Raw genomic sequence first — 24536 nt, forward strand, 5'->3', positions numbered from 1 at the left:
AGTTATTTTTGGTAACCCTTCAATTACAAGAATGAACTTTCAAGGCTAGGATATCCACTAGTATCTCATTTATTGCGCTCACCTGTGAGGTTTTCTACGTTTTTCAAGTCCATTTAGGTTCCTATCGTATGGATCCCCTGAAGCCTTGACTAATCAAATTTCCAATCTTATTTCGCTGGCATGCGGAACCATCTGAGGGCGCACGCGGCATCTGTTTCTGTACGCAGTTGGCAGACCTTTGCGGCTCCATGCGACTGGGACGAAGAGAGTAAAGGGCTTACAGCATAACACGTACAGGAGAGCAGTGAAATGATACAGTGGTAGATAATAATCCCAAATTTTCGATCTCACCGAAAGCGAGATAAGACTTGATACAGTAGCTATAGTACCTAGAACAAATTATATCGGCTTTCTCCAATATGACCGACATCTCCGGTCTGCCTATTTCAGTACGACTCAGCCAGCTTGCTTAACCAAAGCGTGACCTGCATCCTCTCATAGATCACTGCACCATCGCACTAGATCATGTTCCCCTCATTGTAACCGTTACTATCCAGTCCCAGAAGAGTCATGTATTGCCTTTCTGACTCGCGGAGCCTTGAATTGACTCGAACGAGGGACTCCTCCATCGACTGAAATAGACGGAAAACATCCTCCTGGAACTGGAGTAACGCGTGCTTCGATTCTTTGTGCCATTGGACTTCGGCTCGCAGGTATCCGACTTCGTATGAAAGGTCCTCAAGCTGCTGACGAAGATCTGTTGAAACCCGTTTTGACCGTTGCAGACGGGATGGGAGTCTTTCGAGATTTGATGAGGTAGATCCATGGCGTAGGATTTCGTGATCCATAGGAGTTATCTCCTCAGGAATTGCCTCGAGTGATTGCCGCGGCTGCTGCTGCATAATGCACGGGAAGGATTTTTATAGTAAGTTTAGGAAGAACCGGTTTGATTTTTCATGGCTCTTTGTGCGAGAACGGCAGAATTTATATTCTGGGTTTGATCCCGCGACCATAAGCAAGGTCGGGCATGCGATCTTGGCTTGTATAATACAATCAAAATAGAACGACCAACATGAGGATCAATGGAGGGAGGATAATGGATGCGCAAATGAATAATATGCCCATGTATGTTTCCTTTTCGTGGCGCTCTTCGTTTTGAGGAAACAGGGACAAGTTCGAGTGCTCCTCGCAGATAAAATCATCCTCAATCAGGCAAGGGAATGCTTCCTGTGCTTCATATTCATCGGTATCCTCCACAGTTTGTCCCCCGTTTTCAACACTTGCTAGCTGGTACTTCAAGGATTGTACTTTTTGTTTCTCCAGTACCAGGTCTTTGCTTAATCTCCTTTGATATTTGATAGCATTGGAGAGTTTCGCCCGAAGTTTCTCGACCTCCTTTGCTAGCTGGTGGCCCCGGTTATCTTCACTGCCGTATGTCTCGTTCGTCACTTTGTCCCTTTTTGGGAGAAGGGGTGTGGCCTGCTGAACATCAGTATTAACCATTAATCTTCGAGATTGTACATTTACCAGATCTCTATCAGTCATGTTGTAGTGGAGCAAGCAAGCAAACTTGGTTTAGATGGAGCTACTCGGAAAAAAATATTTTAATTTATACGTACTGCTATGTATTTTTTACTGGTATCTGCGACACCGAAAAGAGGTCGCAAAGGCAGGTACTATTATGCTACTGAAGTGTTGCCAAGTGCTTAGCGAAGAAGGATTCATCTATTTGGCGCGCCTTTATTTATTTTTGATTTTCTTCGTCCTATCATGTGTCTATTGTATCAAAAGCCGACCGAGCCTGGAGAGTTATTTTATTGTGTGACAAATGGCCCAGACCAAATTTGTTCCTTTCATGGGCAATTCATCTTCCAGGTGTCTGTCAGGTGTGTGTTCATACTCGGTCCTTCGCTTATCCGATACACAGGGTATCACTATCTCTACTCTTTATGTACATCTATATACTCTAGACTATTGACTTACTGATGAGCTTGGAGCCTCGTCAAGGGCCGGTGCCGGGGTTCTGTCGAAGGTGTCATAGGTGTTTCTCACGGCACCTAAATGTCCAGAAAAAGAAGCCTAGGGGTAGTTTGACTCCGATCATGAGTACGGCGCATAAATCGTATTAGTTTATGTTTTACTCTTGAGTACAGGTTGAATGTAGAATTTCAGGAGCGCCTCCGTTTTCACTGTCAGACAGTCTTTAATCGCCCTTTTATTCTTCTCCTCATGATTCCCGCACCGTTGCATCACTGCCAGACACTACTTTATTGGATTCGTCCGACGAAGGATGCTCCCATTCAATTTCAGAGCCTTCAGATACACAGCCGCATTGCTCGCAATAACAACCCGAGTAGCCCAGCTGATGCAGTTCTTCTAACTTTCCTTTCAAGCGGTGTACTTTATCGTCCTGTGCCTGTAATGTAGAACGAAGAGATGCAATCATCTTTTGCTGCCATTCGTTTTTGAGCAGTATCTCTTCAACGTTAGGGGGTCTGGTTTGCTCCAGGACATGCAACGTGGTTTTATTGATAGTGTGCTGATGATCGAGGCGGAGATGCAAGTCTGCTATCTTTTGCTGTTGGAGGGAAACTGTTTGAGAAAGACATCGCTCATTTTCAATAAGCCGAGAGAGCTTCTGTTCATGTTGCACTCGAATTTTGTTCAGACTATCACAATAATCCTGGATACGGTGGCTAGCAGTATGGTCCTGGCGAATTCTCGACTCCAACTGTGCTTGATATTGGCGCGAAGCCTGCTCTCGCTCAAGAACGCTTTTTATCAGTTCGCTTATCGGAAGGGGGCTCGTCTAAATAATGTCAGCTCCGCCAATCTGACACAACTCCTGAATACTTACCTCAATGGTGGGTATGGGGATGTCTGGAACAGCGCTCGCGGCCATGGTTTGACAAGATGATCTGATTGGACCTCAGAATATGATTCTCGAGTAGATGCGTCAGGGTTCACGTTGTAGAATCATTAATATATAGTAATTGTTGTTTAGTTAGTGCCGATGCAACAGGAATATTTAGCGACATTGGCTTGCAGGCCGCAGACAGGATTGCGAACAGGAAAGGTGTTGCAGAGAGAACGAGGGAGCTGCACCTCAGACTAGTGTCGCAGCAAGTGCTTAAGTGGTAGTTTGTAGATACCCTTGGTAGGTCCACTATCCATGTCACCCTGCCCGCCATTTCGATAGTCTGTTAATGAAGGTCCCTGTACCCTCTGTCAGGTGTTGGCAAACGTGAACTAGCTCTGGTTGGCGGGGGCCATCTCCCTTTATTTCATCAATGATCAGTCGACAAACAGATTTCTATTCTCACCAGCGACCAATGTCACATTCGCGAAGAACTTTTTAAGGTTTTACAGGAACTGGTGTCAACACCTACTTTATTTCCAGTCTGGGAAGGAAAGGAAGAGAATAATATTGGAGGTTTTTGTTCCAGGCAAAGATAACACTGCCTGGTAATGGAACTTATGGACAAAGCATGTTCCACTGATAAGTATTAATATAAAGCACGATGCACAATCCGGGATAATGTAAACTCTAAATCTTAGATTCCACTATTGATCTTGATTGCGGTCCAAAAAGGGATAGGGATATGTACTTGAGATAAAATATACCCTAATCCATTTTCGTACACTGCCTACTAATTCTAGCCTGCCCCTCCACCTGCCACTGCTTTGTTACCTTTCAGCACGTAAGTTGTCCGTCATGGTTACTAATTATTGCGTCTACACCATCCATGGTTAGTTCTCGCCGCCTAGTTCGCAACCTTCCATAGTTACTGCCATAGTTACTGACCTAGGTCAAGCTGACTCAACTGGTATTTCTCCTCTCCGAGTGTATACCCATCCTTGCCTTTATCACATAAGCATTCCAATATTCCTTCCCCGTAATTGCAGTTCTCACAACTCTTTATATTCTTCGATCCGGGGCTATTACATTACCTTTAGTTTTCCCAACTGAGAATGGGGGTTTCTTGGGCACATTCAACGTTGCCTGATCGTGTTTTACTTACTAGGTCCCAGTGTAAATATATCCAGCTGAGTGGCCCACGCAATCTTCAAGTGCCAACTTCGTTCCGACCATCTCCTTTGTAGCCTTCTCGCAGTTTCCCTGAAGGACGTAGTCTCTGCCCATCACAACCCCGTCACAGCTAGACAGAAACTTCTGTCCACGAATACCCGTCCATAGAGCGCATGTCATCGTGATCACCTCACGGATCTTCATTCTAAGAGATTGTGAGTAACTTTGGATCTTTTGTCCCTGCGAGCACAGTCCACCGCTGCTCAAATGCACGTACCTGCCGAAATTCAGTCTTACCTGCCGCGGTTTGGTTGTCTTTGTGCTCAATCAGGCCTTTCCAATTATGTCTCTTAAAGTAGGGTTGACAGTAAGTTTCTAACTCAGGTGTGCCACCTTATAAAGACGAGATAGCTTTTATTCTCAATGTGTTTGACCTGCTCATAAGTTCCTAAGTATAGAAAGCCTTGATACTTTTGGCCCGTGCAGAACCTGCTTGCTTAGAGGTTACATCTAGCCATATGAATTTGCTTACACGCCGCATACAGGATTTGCGAACAAGAAAGGTGTCGCAGAGAGAATAGCGAGGGAGCTGCACCTCAGACTATCGTCGCGGCAAGTGCTTAAGTGGTGTAGCTTGTGGGTCCCCTTGGCAGACCCACTTTCTAAAGTAATTAAGGGTGGGCTAATCATGGAGTAAGCTTGGAAAAAGGAGGCGTGTAAGAAGGATCGCAACAAGGCTGATCGGCCATACGTCCTCAACGTTGCTCCGGGTATTCGGCAGCCTCGATAAAAGGATCTGCACATTGAATCCCGAGGAGTACAGAAGTTTTCGAAATCAGATTCCCCACGAGATACACACGCTTCTTTCTCGTGTCCCACTATCGGTCTAGGTCAGGATCGTTGAACTTTAAAAAGCCATATTCATTTTCCAGTTAGAGACTGTCCTGCTCTATTCTATGAAGCCTTCTCACGGGACATATAAATTAAACTAAGTTAGGAGTCCTACAGCCATAGGCCTCAACCACTTGGAAGGCGTTTCTGAACCAACACCAAATGATTGGTTCCCGGCGATCCCGTAGAAAATACGATATCCTATTAGACTCGGTTGCAAAACTAGTGTCACCCCGAGTTCAGTCTCTTTGTTCTCCGCAGTAGAGGGTAAAACGCTTAATAAAAGGCTTGGCAAATAAGTATGATTGGCTTAAAATCCAAATCTTACTATTTATAGACTAGTCTCTGCTCGATAAAACAAAGGGAAGAATCTGGAGGGGTAGCACTGGTTTCGACTTTGTGTGTACATTCCTTTGCCAGAAAAGTACGTCGAGGCCTGGGCTGGCAGTAGGTGCTGTGGCGCAAGATGTGATGCGATGTGATGCTAGAGATGGTAGGGATCAGCGAGAGATTAACCGTACCTGCCTGGCGCTAGCGCATAGCATGCTAGGGTATCCACCACAGGAATGACACTTTGGTTGGCCACAAACTAGGACCGGACCGCAGAAATTGGGAAGCGTATCCTTTCCCCCCCAGACGATGACAGGAGAAGTATAATTGATCTCATATTCATATACTTTCCATAACATGAATAACACATCCATGAAAGCCATGATTATATTACATATCATCTGAAGAAGACCCTCCTGAGGCTCGTCGGTTTGATCGACTAGACCTCTTTGTTCAGGTGTCAAACTTGTCCAACACCGCTTCCTCGCATTGAATCATCTTACGCATCACCTCTTCAACACCGTCAATTCTCTCGAAAAAGCAATCGATCTTTGGTAGATGTTCAATGATCGGATCCAAACCATCCATCCTCTCGAGGAAGTTGTCGATCTTTGATAATCGTTCAAGGATCTGATCCAAACCATCCAGCCTCTCGAGTATGTAGCCGATCTGTGATAATGGTTCAAGTCTCTGAGTAATTTCAGACCTCAGGCTGTTTACTGCACAAGAAAAGACTTCGTAGCTGGAGGCAGTTGGACCTGGGTGGCTTTCATTACCGCCATCGTACCGAGAGTTCGTGTTTTCAAAAGCATCATGTTCTACCTGATCCCCCTGCATATGGCCGCCGTCATAATCGAAATTCAACGAGAATTTGCTGAGCGCTGGCATTCCCTTGCCGTTGTTGGCGGCTTCGCGTGATGGGTAATCGATGGTCCCGCAACCGCTATTTTGTACCCTATGTTCGAGTTAAACAGGATAGGTATTAGGGAAAACGGCGCTTACGTACAACGTAAGGTGGGAAGCCCTATGGCTGTCACTCGGTAGACCGGTTTCATGTCCTTGGAGGTTTATGTCTACCCCTTGCATGATTTGGTCCTCGATTCCGACAAGATCAGGCAGGGGATCTTCACCCGCATTGGGTAGTTGCATCATCTCGTCTATGTAGAAGAACTGCGAATTGATATTCTGGAGATCATAAACAGTAGCATCTAGAATGCCTTGGTGATTGACCGGCCAAGCTTGACTGTGAGAGTCGGTATTTGAGTGAAGTTCGTCAGATGGCCACATTGTAGTCTGATTCGGTTTTATGTTGAACCGAGCACGCAGAGGGGAGAAGTGAAATTGTAACACTGTCTTGACCCTGTCCTGTCACCTTTATATACATGTCACCATCATGCGATGCAACAAATAGCCACAAAAACCCCCAGTAAGTCTGCCAGGGGTATATGCAAGTCAGCAACTACTGCAGCTTTTGGAAGCTATGTTTACAGGGGGTAGAGTGATATCCAGAGAGAGGTACGTTACTTTGATAAGTTGCTCGGTTGAAATCTTGAGTCATGGAGGTGAAATTTCTAAACTAGTCGAATTTTAAAGTTTAAGCTAGTGTAGAATATCGTAGCCAGAGCCAATGGACTAGGTACTAAGGCCCCATTCAGGATTACCCCCCACAGGAACAAAGAAAGAATTACCAGCTAGGACATCTTCGGTTAGAGTAGGTTTCAAAACAGCCACAGTGCTCACCAACTCGCTTTACTTATAGAACTGCTGGGGATGGATATACTGGAGGCGGGGCTTCGAATCAATTGGATTTGGTGGAGTATTTGACTGGCTAATCTAACCGACCTACATGTGGGACTCTTTCCGTACTTGGGCAATAGTTATGAACCAAGAAGGTACACAGTGATAAAGGTTTCACACGGATGTACCAGGGCGATTTGGTGCTCACCCGGGGAGAGCAGTACATTCATATAATACTTCTAGTCTGCCTCCACTCTTCTCACACAATAAATAAGGCCGACTTTCCGAGCTTGAGTTGGGCAATTTCACATAAGCATACTGACACGGCTTTAGACGACAATCAAATACTTCAATAATGCGGCCGATAGATGACATAGGATGGCTACATATAGGTACTGGCGAAAGTAGAAGGTATACGCTGATTGACTGCGGGCGTTTGGAACAGCTCATCTCGGAACTGGCAAACCCTAGAAGCCAGCACCCCGCGGTTTGCGCATTCCTCGGCACCGATTCAAAAGACACGTGCCTTCGTCGATTGTACCCCCACAATAACATCAGACGCCATAGTTCAGAAGCGAGCATCAGACTGCGTTACGATATTGGGTCCCTGGGAACATCTCGCCCTGTGCTGTTCGCGGATGGCAGCCCACTACTCAAACCACCCCTGCTTCTCTCCCGTGCCAATAACGTAATCGAGCGCCCTATTGCATGGGAGGCTACGGACGGAAATGATATCGTCCGGGCTGTATGGGCTCGGCTCATCTTCCTCTTCACCGATGTTGTTTGTATCTTTGCTAGCGATTTCCCGCACCTTTCCCATGTTGCTGAATTCCTTCTTTCTTGCATCAGCCTACGATCAGCATCATCTCTGCCATCGGAAATACGTCCCCGTGTCATCGTTGTACTCGAGGGAATCGACAACGATGGGGAAGATTATGTCTTGGAAATTGAGCAGTTTTACTTAAAGCTCAATAGTAGCGAGGCTTGTCCCACTTCGGAGTGTTTTTCTGCCGTTCACATGATACGGCTAGAAAGCAATCTTCTGTCAGAGGCCCGGTATGGCCGGCTCCGAGCGTTGATTACAGGGCAGATGCATGATATGTACACATTGCGTCAAGACTGCAGGGCAATACTCAGTGCACGTCACTTGCTGCCGCTGTTTCAGGCCGCTTTCCGTCATTTCGTCGAAGACATACATCATCCATTTGATTTTGTGAGGGCAACTAGGACGCAGAATGCAATCGTTCCATCCCTCAGCTCCCACCTAGCTCATTACCAAGATCTAGGACATAAAGCCGGTCTGCGTTATACAGAGATCGCCGCCTCAGTGGCGTCAGCCCTGGTAATGGATCATTATGTCCCAGGCATGTTAGGTGAGATTGCCTGCCCCCACGATGTCGTTACATGTTTATCTGATCAATAAGGACAGTTCTGGAGCCCCGTAGCGTGTACCGTACCTTGTACCGGTCTGTGATTTTGGACAGCCTGCGGCACAGCACCTGGCTCCAAGAGTGGAGACGCCTCGAAGAGCCAATCGCTATGATCGAGGCTTTCGTAGTGGAGTATGTGGACCGGCTAGAGCGTACGGGCCAGACCTCATCACAGTTACGTCTTGGGCAGCTCAAAATTTGGAGCGGCCGTCTCTGCCCAGTGAAATCCAACAAGATCTGTCTCGTCTGCCTGATTCGCCCCGCCCAGCATCGCTTCGAGTGTGGGCATACAATATGCGACAATTGTGCTCATGTAATCGGCTCCCCCGCGACAGACCATGAGTATCAGTTCACGGTCTCTTCGTGCCCTTGCTGTCTTTACCAAAGACCTCTGGTGATTGACGTTCTTCCTCCGACAATGAACCCCACCATTCTGGCCATTGATGGCGGAGGTGTTCGAGGGGTGATTCCACTGGAATTTTTGGTACTGGTACAGGAGAGCCTGGGTCGCTGCCCGCTCCAGGATCTAGTCGACCTTGGCGTTGGAACAAGCTCGGGTCTGTTCTTTGTCTCTTTTCAACCACGGGTTGCTGACCCGGACCAATAGGTGGCCTGAGCATTTTGGGCCTACTCACCATGGGGTGGGACGTGCGGAGATGCGCAGAGGTCTTCGATCATGTAGCACACCAGATCTTCCGTGAAAGGAGAACCTCGCGGTTGTCCCGTCTATCGCACGCACTATTCGGGAGTGGCTCAGTTTTGGGGACTGTTCATAAGTGGCTTGTATGGCTACTGCATGACAGTTGCTACGACGGTCAAGTTTTCGATAAGGCTATAAAGTGTGTTTACGGCAAGGAGAGACGTATTTTTGACGGTCTTCGTTCAGAGCACACCAGCCAATCCTGCTCAACGTACTCCAGGGCAAAGGTAGGAGTCGTCGCGACTAGCATTGCAAAGGAGACGTGGCCCTTTGTCTTCGGTAATTTTAATGTCGCCGAGGCCACCGGGAACGACTGCGGTAGGCATCGTTCGCGCGATCGGCTCTTACTACTACTAATTAGAGTTTCAAACTAGGGTACGAGATTGTCCGGCCTGTCGACAGAGAGGCCGAGCCCTTTGTTTGGGAGGCGTAAGTAGGTGTGGTTGTGCGTCGGGATCAGGCTAACCATGGTTCGAGATATTTAGTGCCAGGGCTACCGCAGCCGCCCCCTTGTAAGGATCGACGTCCTGTTGGCCAGATCCCTAACGCTAACGGCCGATGCCTGCCACTTAGTTTCTTCCAGCCAACCGATATTCCCGGGATTGGCTCATTCCAAGATGGAGGCCTGCGAGACAACCTTGCCGCGGACATTGCCCGGCGTCTGAGTCGGCAAATTTGGCCTTCCAAGAAAAACCCCGCCAGACTGCTATCTATGGGGACCGGAGTGACAGCACGAAATGGTGAGAGATCACCTCACTTCCGTCACGTTTTCAGGGACAGTTTCTTGCGCCGGGGGTTCGATGCATGGATGTCTTCTATGGATACGGAGACAAAATGGTTCGAGATGATGGCGCAGACTCCAGCCGACACCCAGGAGGATTATCTAAGGCTGAACGTTCCACTTCAAAACATGCCAAGTGCCATCGATACAGTGGAGGCGATGGACGAGTACAGGAACCTTGTAACTCTCTACCCCGGAAGCGCTCGGATGGCACGTGAGGTGGCAACCGCACTATTGGTGTCGAGATTTTTCTTTGTCTTGGACTGCCTGCCGGGAGAGCGTTGCAGCCCAGTCTGGTGTCGCGGATTGATCCGATGCAAGGGCCCTGCGAAACTGATCGTTGACGCACTGGACCAGCTCCACCCGCAGGGTCTAGAATATAGGTCCGATTTTGGACTCATCGGCCGCCTGGACGGCGCATCCGAACTATGTTCGACCTGCGGCCGGTATGGACGGCCGATCGCCTTCCTTACTGATCACATAGACACCGTGGTCAATATATACGTGACGTCAAAAGCCAAGAAACAACGTTGGAGGCTGAGCGGATTCCCTAATAGCATGGCATCTTTTGCCGCAGCTCAACACTTACACGCACCATTTGGTAGCTCGGACAATTGTCGTCCCGGCACAGTCGTTTGCCAGAATTGTGATAGAGCTCAGATCCTAATACGGAAACGCTTCTCAACACAGTCCCGGAACGACCAGGCCAAGAAAGCCCGATTGGTATAAATGACAGGGATCTATCACACCTATTTCCAACAAAGTCAGTCAACTATTTGTTGGCCAGAATTATTGAGCCCGTGTATTTCTTTGTATAAATACGTACTTACACACAATCTGACACTGTTCTTTCTTCTCACTCTTTATATTGCCCTCTTCTGCGTTCGCTTCGTTCCAGTCTCCTCTCGTACATCTCATTAGTGTCGTTGATACATTTTGTTATCTCCCGGTTCAACGCGAGACATAATGGGCGGCCCTGACCCCTATCGACATGATCGTGTTTCGTTCAAAAAAAGAACTCATACCTTGTTGGACAAGGGAAATAAACTTGCTTCTCTGTTGGGCGCCAAGGTGTATCTAGTTATTGAGCACCCACGCGGAACGATCGTTTACAACTCAGACGAAAGTAAAGAATGGCCGCCCCCGGAAAAGGAACTAGTGAGCTACGCCCTTTCATACAAAGAGACCGTTTTGATTAAATGGCACCACTCTAGGATACCAAGTACCCGACCCTACAGAGGTTCTCCCCGACATCGAAAAAGTTTGCTTCCAAGAATCGAGACAAAAGCATGCTTGAATATATTCGCTACAGATCCAAGCGTCTCCGGAGATTGAAGCCATTGCTTGAAAAGAACTTGCGAAGATCTCGTGCTGCAATGGTAAAGAATTCCGTCGTTGCGCAGGCGAAGGAACCCCGTCCTGGCAAGCGAAGGAGGTCCAGTCGTATTGGGGCTGGGGGATCTAGTTCTGCTTAATATCAAGGCAAGCCGGTTTTCCCGCGAAACCGTTCAGTGTCGCATCAAAGAAGGTTTGGAAGGGGAGCAGGGGGTATCCAATTTGAGTGCAATGCGTATTAAAAGTCCCTATCACTCCCATGTAGCAATCGGTGGGAATAGAAGCTTAACACTGATCTCTTTATAAACTGGTTGTGATGGATACTCTGGAGATAATTTATACCACGATTGTTGGTGGAACCATCGTTACCCTTATGTTACGAGGTATCATTAGCTGGGCATATACAAATTTGGCCAAGTCTTTGCGGCCCCGTCTAGTGAACCTAACGCACCCAATTCTACACGAAGGCAAGTATTGTCTCTCGTCCCCACTCAACATATTCCTTGTGGTACTTTTCCTCTCTGGGATGGGGGCGTGCAATACTATTGGGGTACAATCTCTGCGAGGCGCGGGCTCCCGCGCTGCCCGCCTGTCATTGATTAATTTGCTCCCCATGTTTCTTTCCGGAGGTTACGAGTCCGGTGCTCGCCTTCTCGGTGTGTCTCTGGAGACATACGGCACTATTCACCGTATACTGGGCTTTACAGCCTTTGCTCAGGCTGCTTTTCACACTATAATCGCTACGCAGAGAACAACTGCCTCGCCATCTGATAATCTCCAATTTTACGGAATCCTGGTGTGTTGTCCTTAATCGATAGCGAACTGTCAGTCCCTAACCCTCCTGACTGCATAGGCAGGAAGTGTGCTGTTATCTCTGGTGATCTTGCCTTTGATTAAAAAGAGAGTATATGAGGTTTTTATAAGAACTCATCAAGCCTGTGCAATGGTTGCCGTCTACGGGATATGGCAACACACTAACTCCCTCAAACAAAATAAGGCATGGATCTTTCCGTTGGGATATATCGCCATCTTCGCCTTATCACTTCTGTGGCAATCGCTCCGTATCATTTACCGTAACACAGGTCCCGGAAAACAGCGCACCAAGCTTGTCATGCATTCGCATCCAGGCAGAGTTGCGTGTCTGACTGTCTTGGTTCCTCGTCCCTGGGCTGTATCTTCCGGGGAACGTGTTACCTTGACCATCCCGGGCCTTGGTCTATTCTATCTGTTCCAATCACACCCGTTTGCCATAAGCTGGTGGGAGGATGGCGACACAGGCAAGGCGGTCTCGATTTCACTCCTTCTCCGACCACGCTCCGGCTTCACCAAAAGAATATTTGACCGCCTGGAGTCGGGCCGGGTGTACACGGCGTGGATTGATGGCCCATTTGGTCCAAGCACCGTCGGTGCATGCGCCTTCTCCTCGCGATTAGGTGATTACGGGCATATCTTCATGGTGGCCACGGGGATCGGAATTGCAGCTCAGCTACCGTACGTGAAAGAGTTGTTAAACAGGCATCGACAGGCGCGGGTTCGAACCCAGCGCATCTCCCTTGTTTGGCAACTGGACCAGCAAGACGACTGGGAATCTGCTCGTGACTGGTTGCAGGCACTCGTGAAGCAAGACGCAGGATATGTGGGTCACCTTTGCCTCAAGTCTTTTGTCTATCTAACCTTTCTGTAGCTTCTACGAGTGAAAGTATACGATGCTCAACAATCGGCCTCAACCGTGGATCCGCAGCTCTTTGGCAGCCATGAACTGATTGAGACGCATGGAGGCGTCGCCAACTGGGAGGAGGAGCTGAGGATTGAAGTAGACCAACAGAAAGGTCAAATGCTGGTTACAGGTAGATATTCTTTCCCTAATAGATAGACATAAGGCTGATCTCTTGGTAGTATCTGCACGTCGTCATGTGCGGAATCAGATGCTTCGGCAAGTAAAAGCAATGTTTCAGCATGATGTGGATTACTTTGAGCCTGAATTCCAACCTTGGACAGGGTCGAGGAATTGGTGGACATTTTTAACCCCATAGCATAGACCCTAACCAACTGAGAAGTCTGCGCTTGGCAGGTTAGCCGTATCTGTAGTAACTCGCAGGCCCTTCAGAATATATATAGCCGGGTCAAGCACCTTGAAATTTTCTACGAATGCACGGCCAACTTTTGACATGGAGGAAAATACGAGTCGATTGGCAAACTTTAGACGCGCAAAGTGGAGGTCTGAATGCCGCGAACGCCTGGCGCAACATATACGTATAGAATATACACTTTTATTACCACCCATTGAAGCTAATATCAGGTAGAGGAAGCCACTGGCTGCCCAATCAAGCCATCCGCAGTGCGTTTGAAGGCCACCGAGGAGCTCAATTACATATGGAAGATCGACGACCCCGCTATCAAGCCGCTGTTTGACAAGCACCTGAGCAAGCACTCAACCGGGGCTTATATTCAACTATGCCAGGAAGTTGGCAATTCCTTCCACGCTCTTAGCTGCGACAGTTTGCAATCGGTAGGGTTGATAGCACCCCTTAAGTTAGGCTCTCACTCTAATCGTTTGTTAGCAACTGTCGAAAGAGTCCTTGGCCGACCAACTCGATCAGGCTGTTGGAGAAAAGACGGAACTAGAGGCGAGACTAGAAACAGTCGAAAAGCACCTTATCACTCTGCAGCAGTCCAAAATAGAGCTGGAAGGAGAGGTACGGAATCAAAAATCCATTAATCAAATGGCAGTACAGGAAACCCAGCATTGGATGTCAATGGCAGAATACTATCATTATGAGTCTTTACGTTACTCCGAAGCTCTCGAGCAGATCTTGTCATTTGCGCAGAGCGTTAGATCGGATCTCAAAACTGTTTCCTAACTAGCTACAAACAATTTGACAAACGGGAGACATTCCCAAGTCCCCAAGCTCTTAAAGTACAAGTAATAAAGATACTAGTAGCAACCCCTTCACAAACCGGTGAGTGCGACCAGCCACAGATTGGCAGATGGCAGTAGGAGGCGCTTTTGATGTGCTCTCTGGCGTCCTCAAAACCGGAGAGCGTGGGCTGTTTTCGGTCATTGATGGCAGGCTGATGTTGAGAAAGGTTATCGGCTCGCTTTGAACTAGGTCCCATTCCGGTATTGTTATAGTTGTGGCTGAAATAGGTTCGGAGGTGAATGATGGCGCTTCAGTTGAAGATGTAGTTTTCACTGTGGAATTTGCATAAGTCATACTGTGTGGGTGGCTTAGTAGCATTGTAAATGTTAATATTAGTTGTAATTAGCAGCCTATAACATAGGTGTCATACCGAGTATAGACCATGATGCTGAAGTGCGATCGCGTATTTTTCTCAGTGAGGAATATTAGAAGCCGATGGCTTTGCAGAATTGGTATCTGTTCTAGTTTCGTTTAAATCCAAGATCCACATAGCGTGTGCATAGAGGTATCTAGCATATAGTAGATTTTGTTGCGGAACGATTTAGTGATGCAGTATTAGAGGCACTGTTTAGCCCCCTAACTCCATTAGTGTATTTTTACTATGCTGCAGAACCATTTAGTGTCGCACAGGTATATGTCTATAGGCAGCCTTGAAGACATTGGTAAGGGCTTTATACTATCTCTCTGATATATAAACCTCTCAGCACCCTTTCCTAAATTATTCTCTAACAAGCAGGTCACTTCAGTGAAGCTTCATTGAGTCAGCACACGTGATTTTATTTTTCCAAATCTCCTTATCGAACTATAGATACTAGAAAATGGGCACCAAAGGCAAGAAGAGAAAAAGCCGTAACAGGCGTAATCTGGCTGAGCATAATGCCAAAAAACAAGATCCGCCTCCGCCGGAATCGGAGCAAGACACCGATCAAGATACTCAAGACGAGGATTTTATGGATTTCGAAGAAACTGGAAGAGAACCCCCGAAAGAATGGGTATCGGAAGCTATCCGAAAAGTAGTTCAATCAACAGATGAAAATATGGTAAAGGAATTTTTCCTAACCGGTCAACATGGAACCGAAATGACCACTCAAATCATGATGATGAACAAGGAAATTGGCAACGCCAACCAGGCAAGAGGACTTGAGCGTGAACAATATGGAATTATTCCCGAGCATGCATATAATGCTATGTGCACTTCGTGGGTTACTGAGCAAAACAAGCGCGAAGTTCAAAACGATCGGTCAAAGCTTTGGAAAGCTTTTGATATAACACATACCACATTCAATAATTTCAACAAAGCCTACGGTCTACCCCTTGGTTGGAACGTTTCTGCGTCGGACCTGGAGCAGCTTATCGGGAAACGGCCACTCGATATTCCAGACCAAGGCGTTGAGCAGAACTCTGACAGCGAGACATCTGACGAAGAACCACTTTTTGAGGACGATAGTGATTCCGGATCTGATAGGGAGGAAACCGCCAGTGAGGATATTACAGGCCTGGATCGACTGGAAACTAGAGCACGGAAGGAGGCCAATAATTGGGGCGCTGGTAAAGTTCTTTACTGGTGGCGAAAGGGAGCTGGTAGCCAGATATTTGTGAGATATGGGACCAAACAAAATCCAGTCTATCGCATCAGAGCTGGTTCATATGAATATTGGGACGAACGCAGAGTTGAAAGGATTGTGTCTCCTTACTTCCCCGGAACCAACACCCGTGGGTTACAGAAGGTTCAAATAAAAGTGAAAGATGGCACGAAAGAGGCGTGGAAATGGGGCCGAGACGATGTCTACGATATCCTTGGAGTCGGATGGAAGATCATTGATGATGATGATGATCAATGTGATCCTCTTGATTACATAGCGCCTGAGCCGGGTGCCAAATACCCTGAAACACGAGTCTTGGTGAAATGGAAAGATGGCAAGACGACCTTGGAGACCCGGACCTTTATCCGACGCATTACCAAAGGATCAACGCTAATGGCAGACCGGATCATATATCAGAAGGCCAAAGAGCTTGAGGAGATGTATCAAGACGCACAAATTGCGGAGGAGGATGAAGCTGATGAAATTGATGTCACTGAAGAAACCGATGAAGTTGAGGTGGCTGTCGCCAGAACACCAGCTAGAGTTCCCGCCAAAGCTCGTGAAATTACCCCCAATCGTCCCGCTAAGGCTGCTGCCAAGGTCCCTAACAAGGCCCCCACTGCGGCACCCGTTCAATCCTCTCGCTCTCGCTCTCCGGCGTTGCAGAAGGGCAATGCCCCTCAGTCTACAACTGATGAAGATCCACGCGACCTTGAGATCCGCCGATTGAGAGAACAACTACAGCAGCAGTCTCAATTACAAGCAAAGCAATTTGCTCGGACGACTCGCCGGCGACCAACCAATAGAAACGACAATGATGGAAACTCAGAGGTTTCCAGTAAGCCACCAATCCCGCCATTGAGGCGCAACAGGCGTGGTGAGATAATTCCACCATTTAGCAATTGGGGCTAGGTGAAAGAATGGCTTCCATCTGCTTCAATCTCCCTAAATCAATAACAAGTGGGAAAAAGAAAAAAAATAAATAAAAGGAACAGAACATCAAAAAAACGAAAAAATGTGGAAAACATTGCAAAAAAAGCAAAGTATTTTCAGCTTTGTATTGTATAAGTTAGTGATTATTTAAGGATATATAGGGTATATGTGGAAAATGAAAAGGGGCTATATAGCTCATTTGGAGGCTGCAACGTCAGTAGACAGAAACTAAGCAGAACAGAAAGTTGGACCTGGGCATGGTAGTATTATGGCTTGAATGAAATCCATGTCAGATCATATTTGATTATAAGGTCTTATTCGTGCGTATACTTGTACTTAAGCCTATACTTTCATAAACAGAAAAATTGATTCTCAGCAGCCATACTTAGATAGCCATAATCGTAATGAAATACCTGAGTCCCGAGCCAGAAGCTCCTTGTAAGATTAAATATAATATGAGACTACAGTCAATTCCGTGTACTTTATCCCAATCGATCACCCCGCAAATCAGTTCGTTCAATTCAACCCTCTCTAGCTAAAGTGGCAAACGGATTGCCAATGGCAAAGCCATCTGTATTAGAAGACACGGCGCCGTCTTGATTAGATTGATTGCCATATAGAAAGTTTGCCAATTGTGCTGCGATCAAATTGGAGTCCACATCACTACATATGGAGCTTTCCAAATTCAGAAGACCCTCAGCAATTTTGTCCAGCTGCCTGTACATTTCAAAGACGCCGGGGAACTCGATTCGTATCATGTTAGCCAGAGCCATAAGCTTGGAGTCACTCGTGCGGTAGGAATTCCTTGGATCTCGGTAAGCACATATTCTCCAGAAAGACGCAACGAGAAAAGCACATACACTTCTTTCTCAAGCTCAGGTGAGCTTATGATGAGAATGCCTGAAGATAATCTAGATGCAAGGAATAACCACCTTCTGGCTTGTCTATTTTCCCTTCGAAAACGAGCTTTTCTGTCGGCTCGAGTCTTATCGTTGGTGGTTTCCCAGTCGGAATACATCTCTTTCAACATGGAAACGGAGGCTATTTTGTCCAGATGCACGCCCTTCTTTGCTGATACCTTCTTGCCTCTCATCCTTTCAAGCTTCAAAAGGTACGTGCGCTTAACAACCTGCAGGTATTGGGCAGTTTGAGTGAATCGTAAAAATACTCCTTGGGCAATGCTCAATAGATCTAGTGGTATAAACATGCTCCCAGTCAACGATTCCGGAGATGTATGAGAAATAAACCCGTCTCTCTGCCAGATTGGGAGAAAGTGTTCGATAAGAGCCGGGGCACGATCATGGATAAAATGTTCCGCTTTGTCAAGCGTGTTTGGCTTTCGTACAAAGGTCTCTCCGATGAGGACAAAAGCATTGGTGGAGTATCGAGACCGAAATATGTCCAACAGGGATGGAGCATCGGGAATGGGTATCACGGGATTCATTTTTAATTTTTGTACGAAAATGCTTGGAGTTTGGTGACCGTAATGAAAATGGGGGGGAGATATTAAAAGGGATTTTAAGAGCCCATCAACAGATCTCATAGAGTTATGTCGAGGGCTTTTCATCATAGGAATACTAATGTCTAAATTGAACCAGATCCTACACTGGTCTAAGTTGACCAACTTCCAGCCCTGTTTGGGTCTGCCCTTCTGCGACCCTTTTTGGTGCCGGCAAACGGGATCTTCCAAACACTAGGCACAATAGGCATGGCGCCATAATACGGGTATAGTCTAGTCAACAACCTAGATCGTGCAGCAAGAGACAGTGTCGCATTTCATGTCTATTAAGAGACCGAAATACGGGAATGATATTAAGATAATGAAGAGATAAGCCGAGTTAGAATATCAGGTCTCTAGCCACTAGGTCTTATGGCTTCTTTCGAACGCCTCCCGTCGGAGGTATTATACATGATTATACAATACATCGAAGAGAAAGAGTTATTGCTGAATTTATCATGCGTTAATCAGAGGTTTAGGCTCCTGACTATTCCTTACATTTTTGACACTTTGGATGTTGAATTTACACTTGCGAGCCTTTCCTACTTCCAACAACTCTCGAAGTCTCATATCGCCTGTTATGTTAAAACCATTCGGTACAAGGCACCAGAACTAGTGGATCCAGGTAGCTTCACTTAATCGCCATTTTTACAAGTCAAATTAACCAGGAACTAGAAAGTTTATCGTGGGATTACTTTCGATCGTGTGTATATACTCCAACGGAATACGTTAGAGACCGGAAAGAATTCTGTTGGAGCTTCCGCGGGAAGCAAATCCCGTACCACGAAATTTACTCCTACTTCAATAACCTAGCACGGGAGCAGCACGAAATTATTTCAAACGACATAGACCTAATGACTCTCCGCGAGTGCTTTCCTCGATTATCCCGTCTGCAGAACGTGGAGTTGGCGTTTGTGGACAACACAAAGCATCCATTCCAATGGTTTGCAGGCCGCATGTTTGTCGACTGGCGAGACTCATTTCCAGGCCACTTTGATGCGACCATAGAGGGAATGATCGCTGCCCGGAAACATGGCATTACCATACGTAGGTTTTCGGTTTCAGGGCTTTATTCTGAACTCCCAATCGCCGACACCGGATTGTATGGGCGAGTGGTGGAAGCACTGCACAGCATCGAAAGCCTACGACTTACCGACAGCCCTACCCTATTAGGGTACATGACAACTGTGCCTCTTCCATCCCTCCGTCGGATTGAGCTGGCGAGTTGCTGGCTCTGGGCTTCTGAGATTGAGATATTTATTGGTGCCCATGCAAAAACAGTCCGGGTACTCCATCTGGAGGATATATGGTTCCCTGTCCAAAGGTCCCCCTATTTGGGTATTGATTTTACTCGTAAAGCCATTCCAGGGATCGTGGAAGAAGTGTCTACAATTCGAGACATGGGGGTTCTGCAAGAGATAACAATTAACAGAACGGGCCCTGATGCCTTCGAATATAGAGAAACAATTGAAGACGAGCTCTAAGCATATAGTTGTAGCTAATTTAGGAGAATGACTATTTATCGCTCGTCAAATTTTGTAGTCAGATTTCAGTAACGGTTTATGTGCAGTATACTGTAAATCTTAATGAGATCTAGTCGAGAAATTGATAGTCTATCGTTTGAATAACACTATACGCTTTACTCAACCGACTAACAGACCAAGTTTCTACTCAAATTAGATACATGGTTGTCTGTAATTCTGGTTATATATACCAAAAAGGTATTCATTAAAAATACATTGACAGATAAAAATAATGGGTACGATATATTAATGATTTATTAATATTTCGTTTTCATATATATCGTACCAGCGTAATCCAAAACTTGCTTCTTAGAACCAATCCGCCCCATTAAGCTTTCTATTTAAACTCTGTTGTAGTGTTGTCATTCACTTGAACTTTATATCGTAGGTCTAAGAGAATAATGTCTTTGATTTTCACTTTCCGGACCTAACCATGTTATGTTCGTATGAGATTCATAATCACGATTCTGGACTAGCAGCGCAGGCCGTATCAAGACTCTTGATTTTTCCATCTGTGTATACGTGATATGTGTAAATGCCACTACCGCAGTAGGGCCGAAAACAAATATCATGTTTTTGAAGATCAGTGGGACTTCGAGACCGACTGTATCTTCGTTACATATACGGTCCACTGGCCTAAGCTCTAATAAGAGAGGTCAGCGGAACAGAACATGTGGAGTCGAACCCTTTCACTGTTCATGATCTGTTCGCACTCCACATTATTATAGCATAAAATTTCCCAGGTTCGGTGTTTCCACATCATTTGTTCGGCAGCCCTCAACCTGAAGCCCTCCGTGATACGAGCTATTTGGTCCTCGTCAGACATCCCCTCAGAGCACACTTTGCACAGAGTGTATATATGAATTCCACATTTCCTCCGTAAGAACCGGGAGACAAGGACCTCGAGAGTGGCGCCAGGGCTATATGGTACGAAGGAACAGGTCCATTTTTTGATGTCGCATTGCTTGCAGTTGACACACGCCCAAGAGATAGAGCCTGTCATGCTGAAACAGGTCAGTACATATTGTGGGTTTAGACTGAACGGTATATCAAATAGGCCTTAACATACTTCGTTGTTCTCTCGTGACGGTCAACTCCTGCAGACAAGTGTGTCCACGTTAAGAAAGCTGGGATTATGCGCGGACACAAGATTTTGGGATAGGCTAGGTTTAAGTATTTAGATTCTCCAGGATGGCCAGGTCACTGGGATATGTATTAAATTTAATAGTATAAACTACTTTGGAGAATAGACTTTAGTATTACACTAATTTCCTGCCTACTAAAAATTTTCCTTATACTAAAGATAATGATGAAGGCTTCTGCGTACTCTTTCGTGGTCGCAGCATGCGTAGAAGAATAGGTAGAATAGGTCTGTGTGTCTTGGCTTAATAATATTAGTTGTCAAGATAATTAATATTGTGGGTCTTAGACTGCGCACGGTTTTCATAGTCGCAAGTGCCAAGAGGATTCCGCTCTGCGTAGGCTTTAGGTGATGCAAGAGGGCTTGGTAGTCCATCCGCAGTAGCGCTCCACACGCAGTAGCACTCCACACGCAACAACACTCCATCCGCAACAGTACTCCATCCGCAGTAGCACTCCGTCCGCAGCAGTATTCCATACGCAACAGCACTCCATCCGCAGTAGCATTCCGTACGCAATAATATTCCATACGCAGTAGAACTCCGTCCGCAGCAGTATTCCATACGCAACAACACTCCATCCGCAGTAGTATTCCATACGCAATAACACTCCGTCCGCAACAGTACTCCATCCGCAGTAGCACTCCGTACGCAATGACGCTCCGTCCGTAGTAGAGTTCCATACGCAATAATATTCCGCACGCAACAACGCTCCGTCTGCAACAGCACTCCGTACGCAATAATATTCCACACGCAGTAGAACTCCGTCCGCAGCAGTATTCCATACGCAACAACACTCCATCCGCAATAGCACTCCGTACGCAATAATATTCCACACGCAGTAGAACTCCGTCCGCAGCAGTATTCCATACGCAACAACACTCCATCCGCAATAGCACTCCGTACGCAATAATATTCCACACGCAGTAGCACTCCATACGCAACAACACTCCATCCGCAATAGCACTCCGTACGCAATAATATTCCACACGCAGTAGAACTCCGTCCGCAGCAGTATTCCATGCGCAACAACACTCCATCCGCAATAATACTCCATCCGTAGCAGTGTTCCATACGAAATAGCTCTATACGCAGCACGATTTAATCCATATTAGTAACACCCCGTAGGCAGTCCTATAATTACTTGATATCTGACCTCGCCTATCCTCTCTGTTTCTTCGAAGGTCCATCGGCACCTTCACGGTGCCTTTTACCTGTTGTAACATCATATCTTGATATGTACTCTGCCATCTGTTCTTCGGATATGCCACCATTCCGTTCCTCAAGGTCTCCTGGCTTTTCCCTTGCGCCAATAAGCTGTAACCCCTTCTCCATTACATTGGGAAAAGCTTCATTGGCCTCTATAACGTTCAACTCATCGTTCTCAACTCGGAGAAAGTAATGACCCAAGGCAAGATCCACTATGGTGGACCTTATATTCTTTTCATCGTCCGCAAAGAATTTGTAATATTCTCTGGAGTTAAACAGATAAAAGACAATAACATTTGGGGGCCTCGATTGATGCCATGTTGTCAAGATATCTCTTATGGAATCATGAATGGTGATTGGTGTTCTTTTACACACGGGTGCTCGACAATGTTCATTCTCAAATCCGGGTGCTAATGGAGCTGTTCTTTCCAGTCCATCCATATCCAGCTCACGTGGTGTGGGAGGGTGCGAGTTCAACTCCACAGGCGATGACACGTCATCTGGCCCTTTTGATGTCGGAATTGATGGAGATCCATCTACCGCAGCTTGTGGTGACAGTGATGGCACAACCTCTGGATTAAGAGTCGTTTGGTTCATGGTCTGGGAGGCAGGTGGCTCGGTAGGTGTATCCTGAGGCGTGGGTTGTGTTGTCTTGTCGGCAAAAATTTTATCAATCAGGCTATATCGGCCAAAGAATGAGAGGAATATGTCCCGCATAACGGCGAAGGAACTTGGATACTGCTTGGTCTGTTGGTCCTGACAGTATACATGTCCAAGGAAAAGGAACTGGCGGTCTTCCAGATATTCTCTCTGCAGCGGCCTACCAGCACGCCTGTTAGGCTCTCTGAGACTTGAGTCAACCCCAAGTGGTGCAACCTTCGGGCTAGCTGCTTTTGCCCGCGCAACCCTCACGATTTCTTGATATTTCCTAGCGATAAACGATAGTCTTTGGTTGCTGATGTTCTCAGCAGCATCGCGATCAAGCGTATCGACAAGATATTGGAATACAGACATATTAGAATTCTGTTTTATGCTTTGCTGGGACCTTGACATATTAAAGCCGAGCTTCTCGGCCGCGTTTGCCAGTTCCGGCTTTCCTCGTACCCGAAACAGTGGTTGTATACCATCGGCCTTGGTGTTACGTCCACCCCGAGGGTCCACAAAATGGCGAAATGCAACTAGCCAAAGCTGCAGGAGACTGATAATGGCAGCAGTCTCTTCGAATTTGCTCAGGCCAATCATGGGCTCAAGTGACATTTCCTCGTATTGACCTTCTGACACCTCAATGCAGCAGGAGACGTTCCGTCCACTCCAACCATGAAGCAAATGATCCGTGATAGATCCACGGTGCTTCAGGCCTCCAAGGTTACGTATGGCACGCGCAGGACCAGAGAGAAGGATCGTGTCCTGGAAGAACGTCGAAAGCGACAAGATACGGCCGGAAACATCGAGAAGGATCTGGAGCACCTCGTCTCTTCTCCCAGGTTGTACTAGCCTTGGGAATAAGGGGTTGTCGCAACTTGCAGTAATGGCCGTGGCAATCTTATCTCGATCAACCAGTGAGTATTTCGGCATCAGTCCTTCGATCAAGGCAACAGATCTAGAGTCAACCAGTGACGCCATGTCTCCAGGAAATAGCTCAGACCACAGGCTATGAATCCTCTCCAAATAGTGTACCATGATCTTGAGATGGTCAGTAACAGGCGTGCCGGATCCTGGGGATTGCGTATTTCCCACCTCATCGCAATGGGGACTAATAATGTATTCAAGCTTCCGAAACGTAAATACGTCCCAAAGGCCAGGAAATGGAGCAATGTTTTGAAGAGCCTTTCTCAAGGGAAGGTTCCTGTCCACCTTTCTTACATAGTGAAAGTCCGTTGCGGATTCGAATCGGCTGCGCCAGGCTTGTGCCGTATGAGGAGGGTAGTTAAGGAGGAGGTCACAGAATATAGCAGCATCCGAAACTCTCTCCTCAATTGAATACTGCGACTTGAGATGATCCTGTAGGTGAATGGGCAGTTCTTTGGAATAGAATAACCTGGTTAGCACTCTTACCTTTTCTAAATAGCAACAACACTCACCGTCTGAATATAGCTTTGTCACCCACCATTTTTGCCCAGGAGGTAGAAAGCGTCTAGCTGCTTCTAGGAGATCTCGACCCCGCAAACATGGAAGAACAGTATCTTTCGGTAAGAAGAGGTCCGGTGGATCGTCTGATAAAGAAAGGCTATTTGGAGTCGAACCAGTCTGAGCAACAGCCTGGTCTACTTGTTCTTTGGCTGCAAGAACTGTGACAAAATGTTCCGGGTCCAACCTCGAACATCCATCCTGATGGAACCGCCGTAGGTACCATTGAACACCATCCTCAGAGTCAAATGAACCGGAAATCTGGTAAAGTTGGATTCTGGCATAACCCAGAAAGTAAGGCCGCACCTCTTGTGATTTTGTGTCAACATTTATATGGAAAGCGTCCGTGGTCGCCATTGCTTGACAGAT

The 24536-nt window shown here is 46.7% G+C and overlaps 5 protein-coding genes across 5 annotated transcripts; 4 read left to right on the plus strand and 1 right to left on the minus strand.

The window, feature by feature from the left end:
* Window positions 1-5704: 5704 nt before the first annotated feature.
* LDX57_009107 (uncharacterized protein) lies at window positions 5705-6538 on the minus strand (the record flags this gene model as incomplete). The annotated part of the gene is made up of 2 exons (XM_046090828.1): window positions 5705-6206; window positions 6258-6538. 2 exons carry the CDS (start codon window positions 6536-6538, stop codon window positions 5705-5707), a joined length of 783 nt encoding a protein of 260 aa, XP_045946803.1.
* A 2298-nt stretch (window positions 6539-8836) lies between these two features.
* Window positions 8837-10628, plus strand: LDX57_009108 (patatin-like phospholipase family protein; the record flags this gene model as incomplete). Its single annotated transcript, XM_046090829.1, has 5 exons — window positions 8837-8975; window positions 9026-9436; window positions 9493-9547; window positions 9604-9630; window positions 9692-10628. The coding sequence occupies 5 exons, from the start codon at window positions 8837-8839 to the stop codon at window positions 10626-10628; spliced, it is 1569 nt and encodes a 522-aa protein (XP_045946804.1).
* Window positions 10629-12177: 1549 nt separating this feature from the next.
* Window positions 12178-14095, plus strand: LDX57_009109 (NADPH oxidase family protein; the record flags this gene model as incomplete). The annotated part of the gene is made up of 4 exons (XM_046090830.1): window positions 12178-12870; window positions 12919-13081; window positions 13538-13743; window positions 13796-14095. 4 exons carry the CDS (start codon window positions 12178-12180, stop codon window positions 14093-14095), a joined length of 1362 nt encoding a protein of 453 aa, XP_045946805.1.
* An 878-nt stretch (window positions 14096-14973) lies between these two features.
* LDX57_009110 (uncharacterized protein) lies at window positions 14974-16650 on the plus strand (the record flags this gene model as incomplete). The annotated part of the gene is made up of 1 exon (XM_046090831.1): window positions 14974-16650. The coding sequence occupies one exon, from the start codon at window positions 14974-14976 to the stop codon at window positions 16648-16650; it is 1677 nt and encodes a 558-aa protein (XP_045946806.1).
* A 6707-nt stretch (window positions 16651-23357) lies between these two features.
* LDX57_009111 (uncharacterized protein) lies at window positions 23358-23534 on the plus strand (the record flags this gene model as incomplete). Its single annotated transcript, XM_046090832.1, has 1 exon — window positions 23358-23534. One exon carries the CDS (start codon window positions 23358-23360, stop codon window positions 23532-23534), a length of 177 nt encoding a protein of 58 aa, XP_045946807.1.
* Window positions 23535-24536: the final 1002 nt, after the last annotated feature.

Source organism: Aspergillus melleus (assembly GCF_016097325.1).
Source record: "Aspergillus melleus strain CBS 546.65 chromosome Unknown contig5, whole genome shotgun sequence".
In the NCBI taxonomy this organism is placed as follows: Eukaryota; Fungi; Ascomycota; class Eurotiomycetes; order Eurotiales; family Aspergillaceae; genus Aspergillus; species Aspergillus melleus.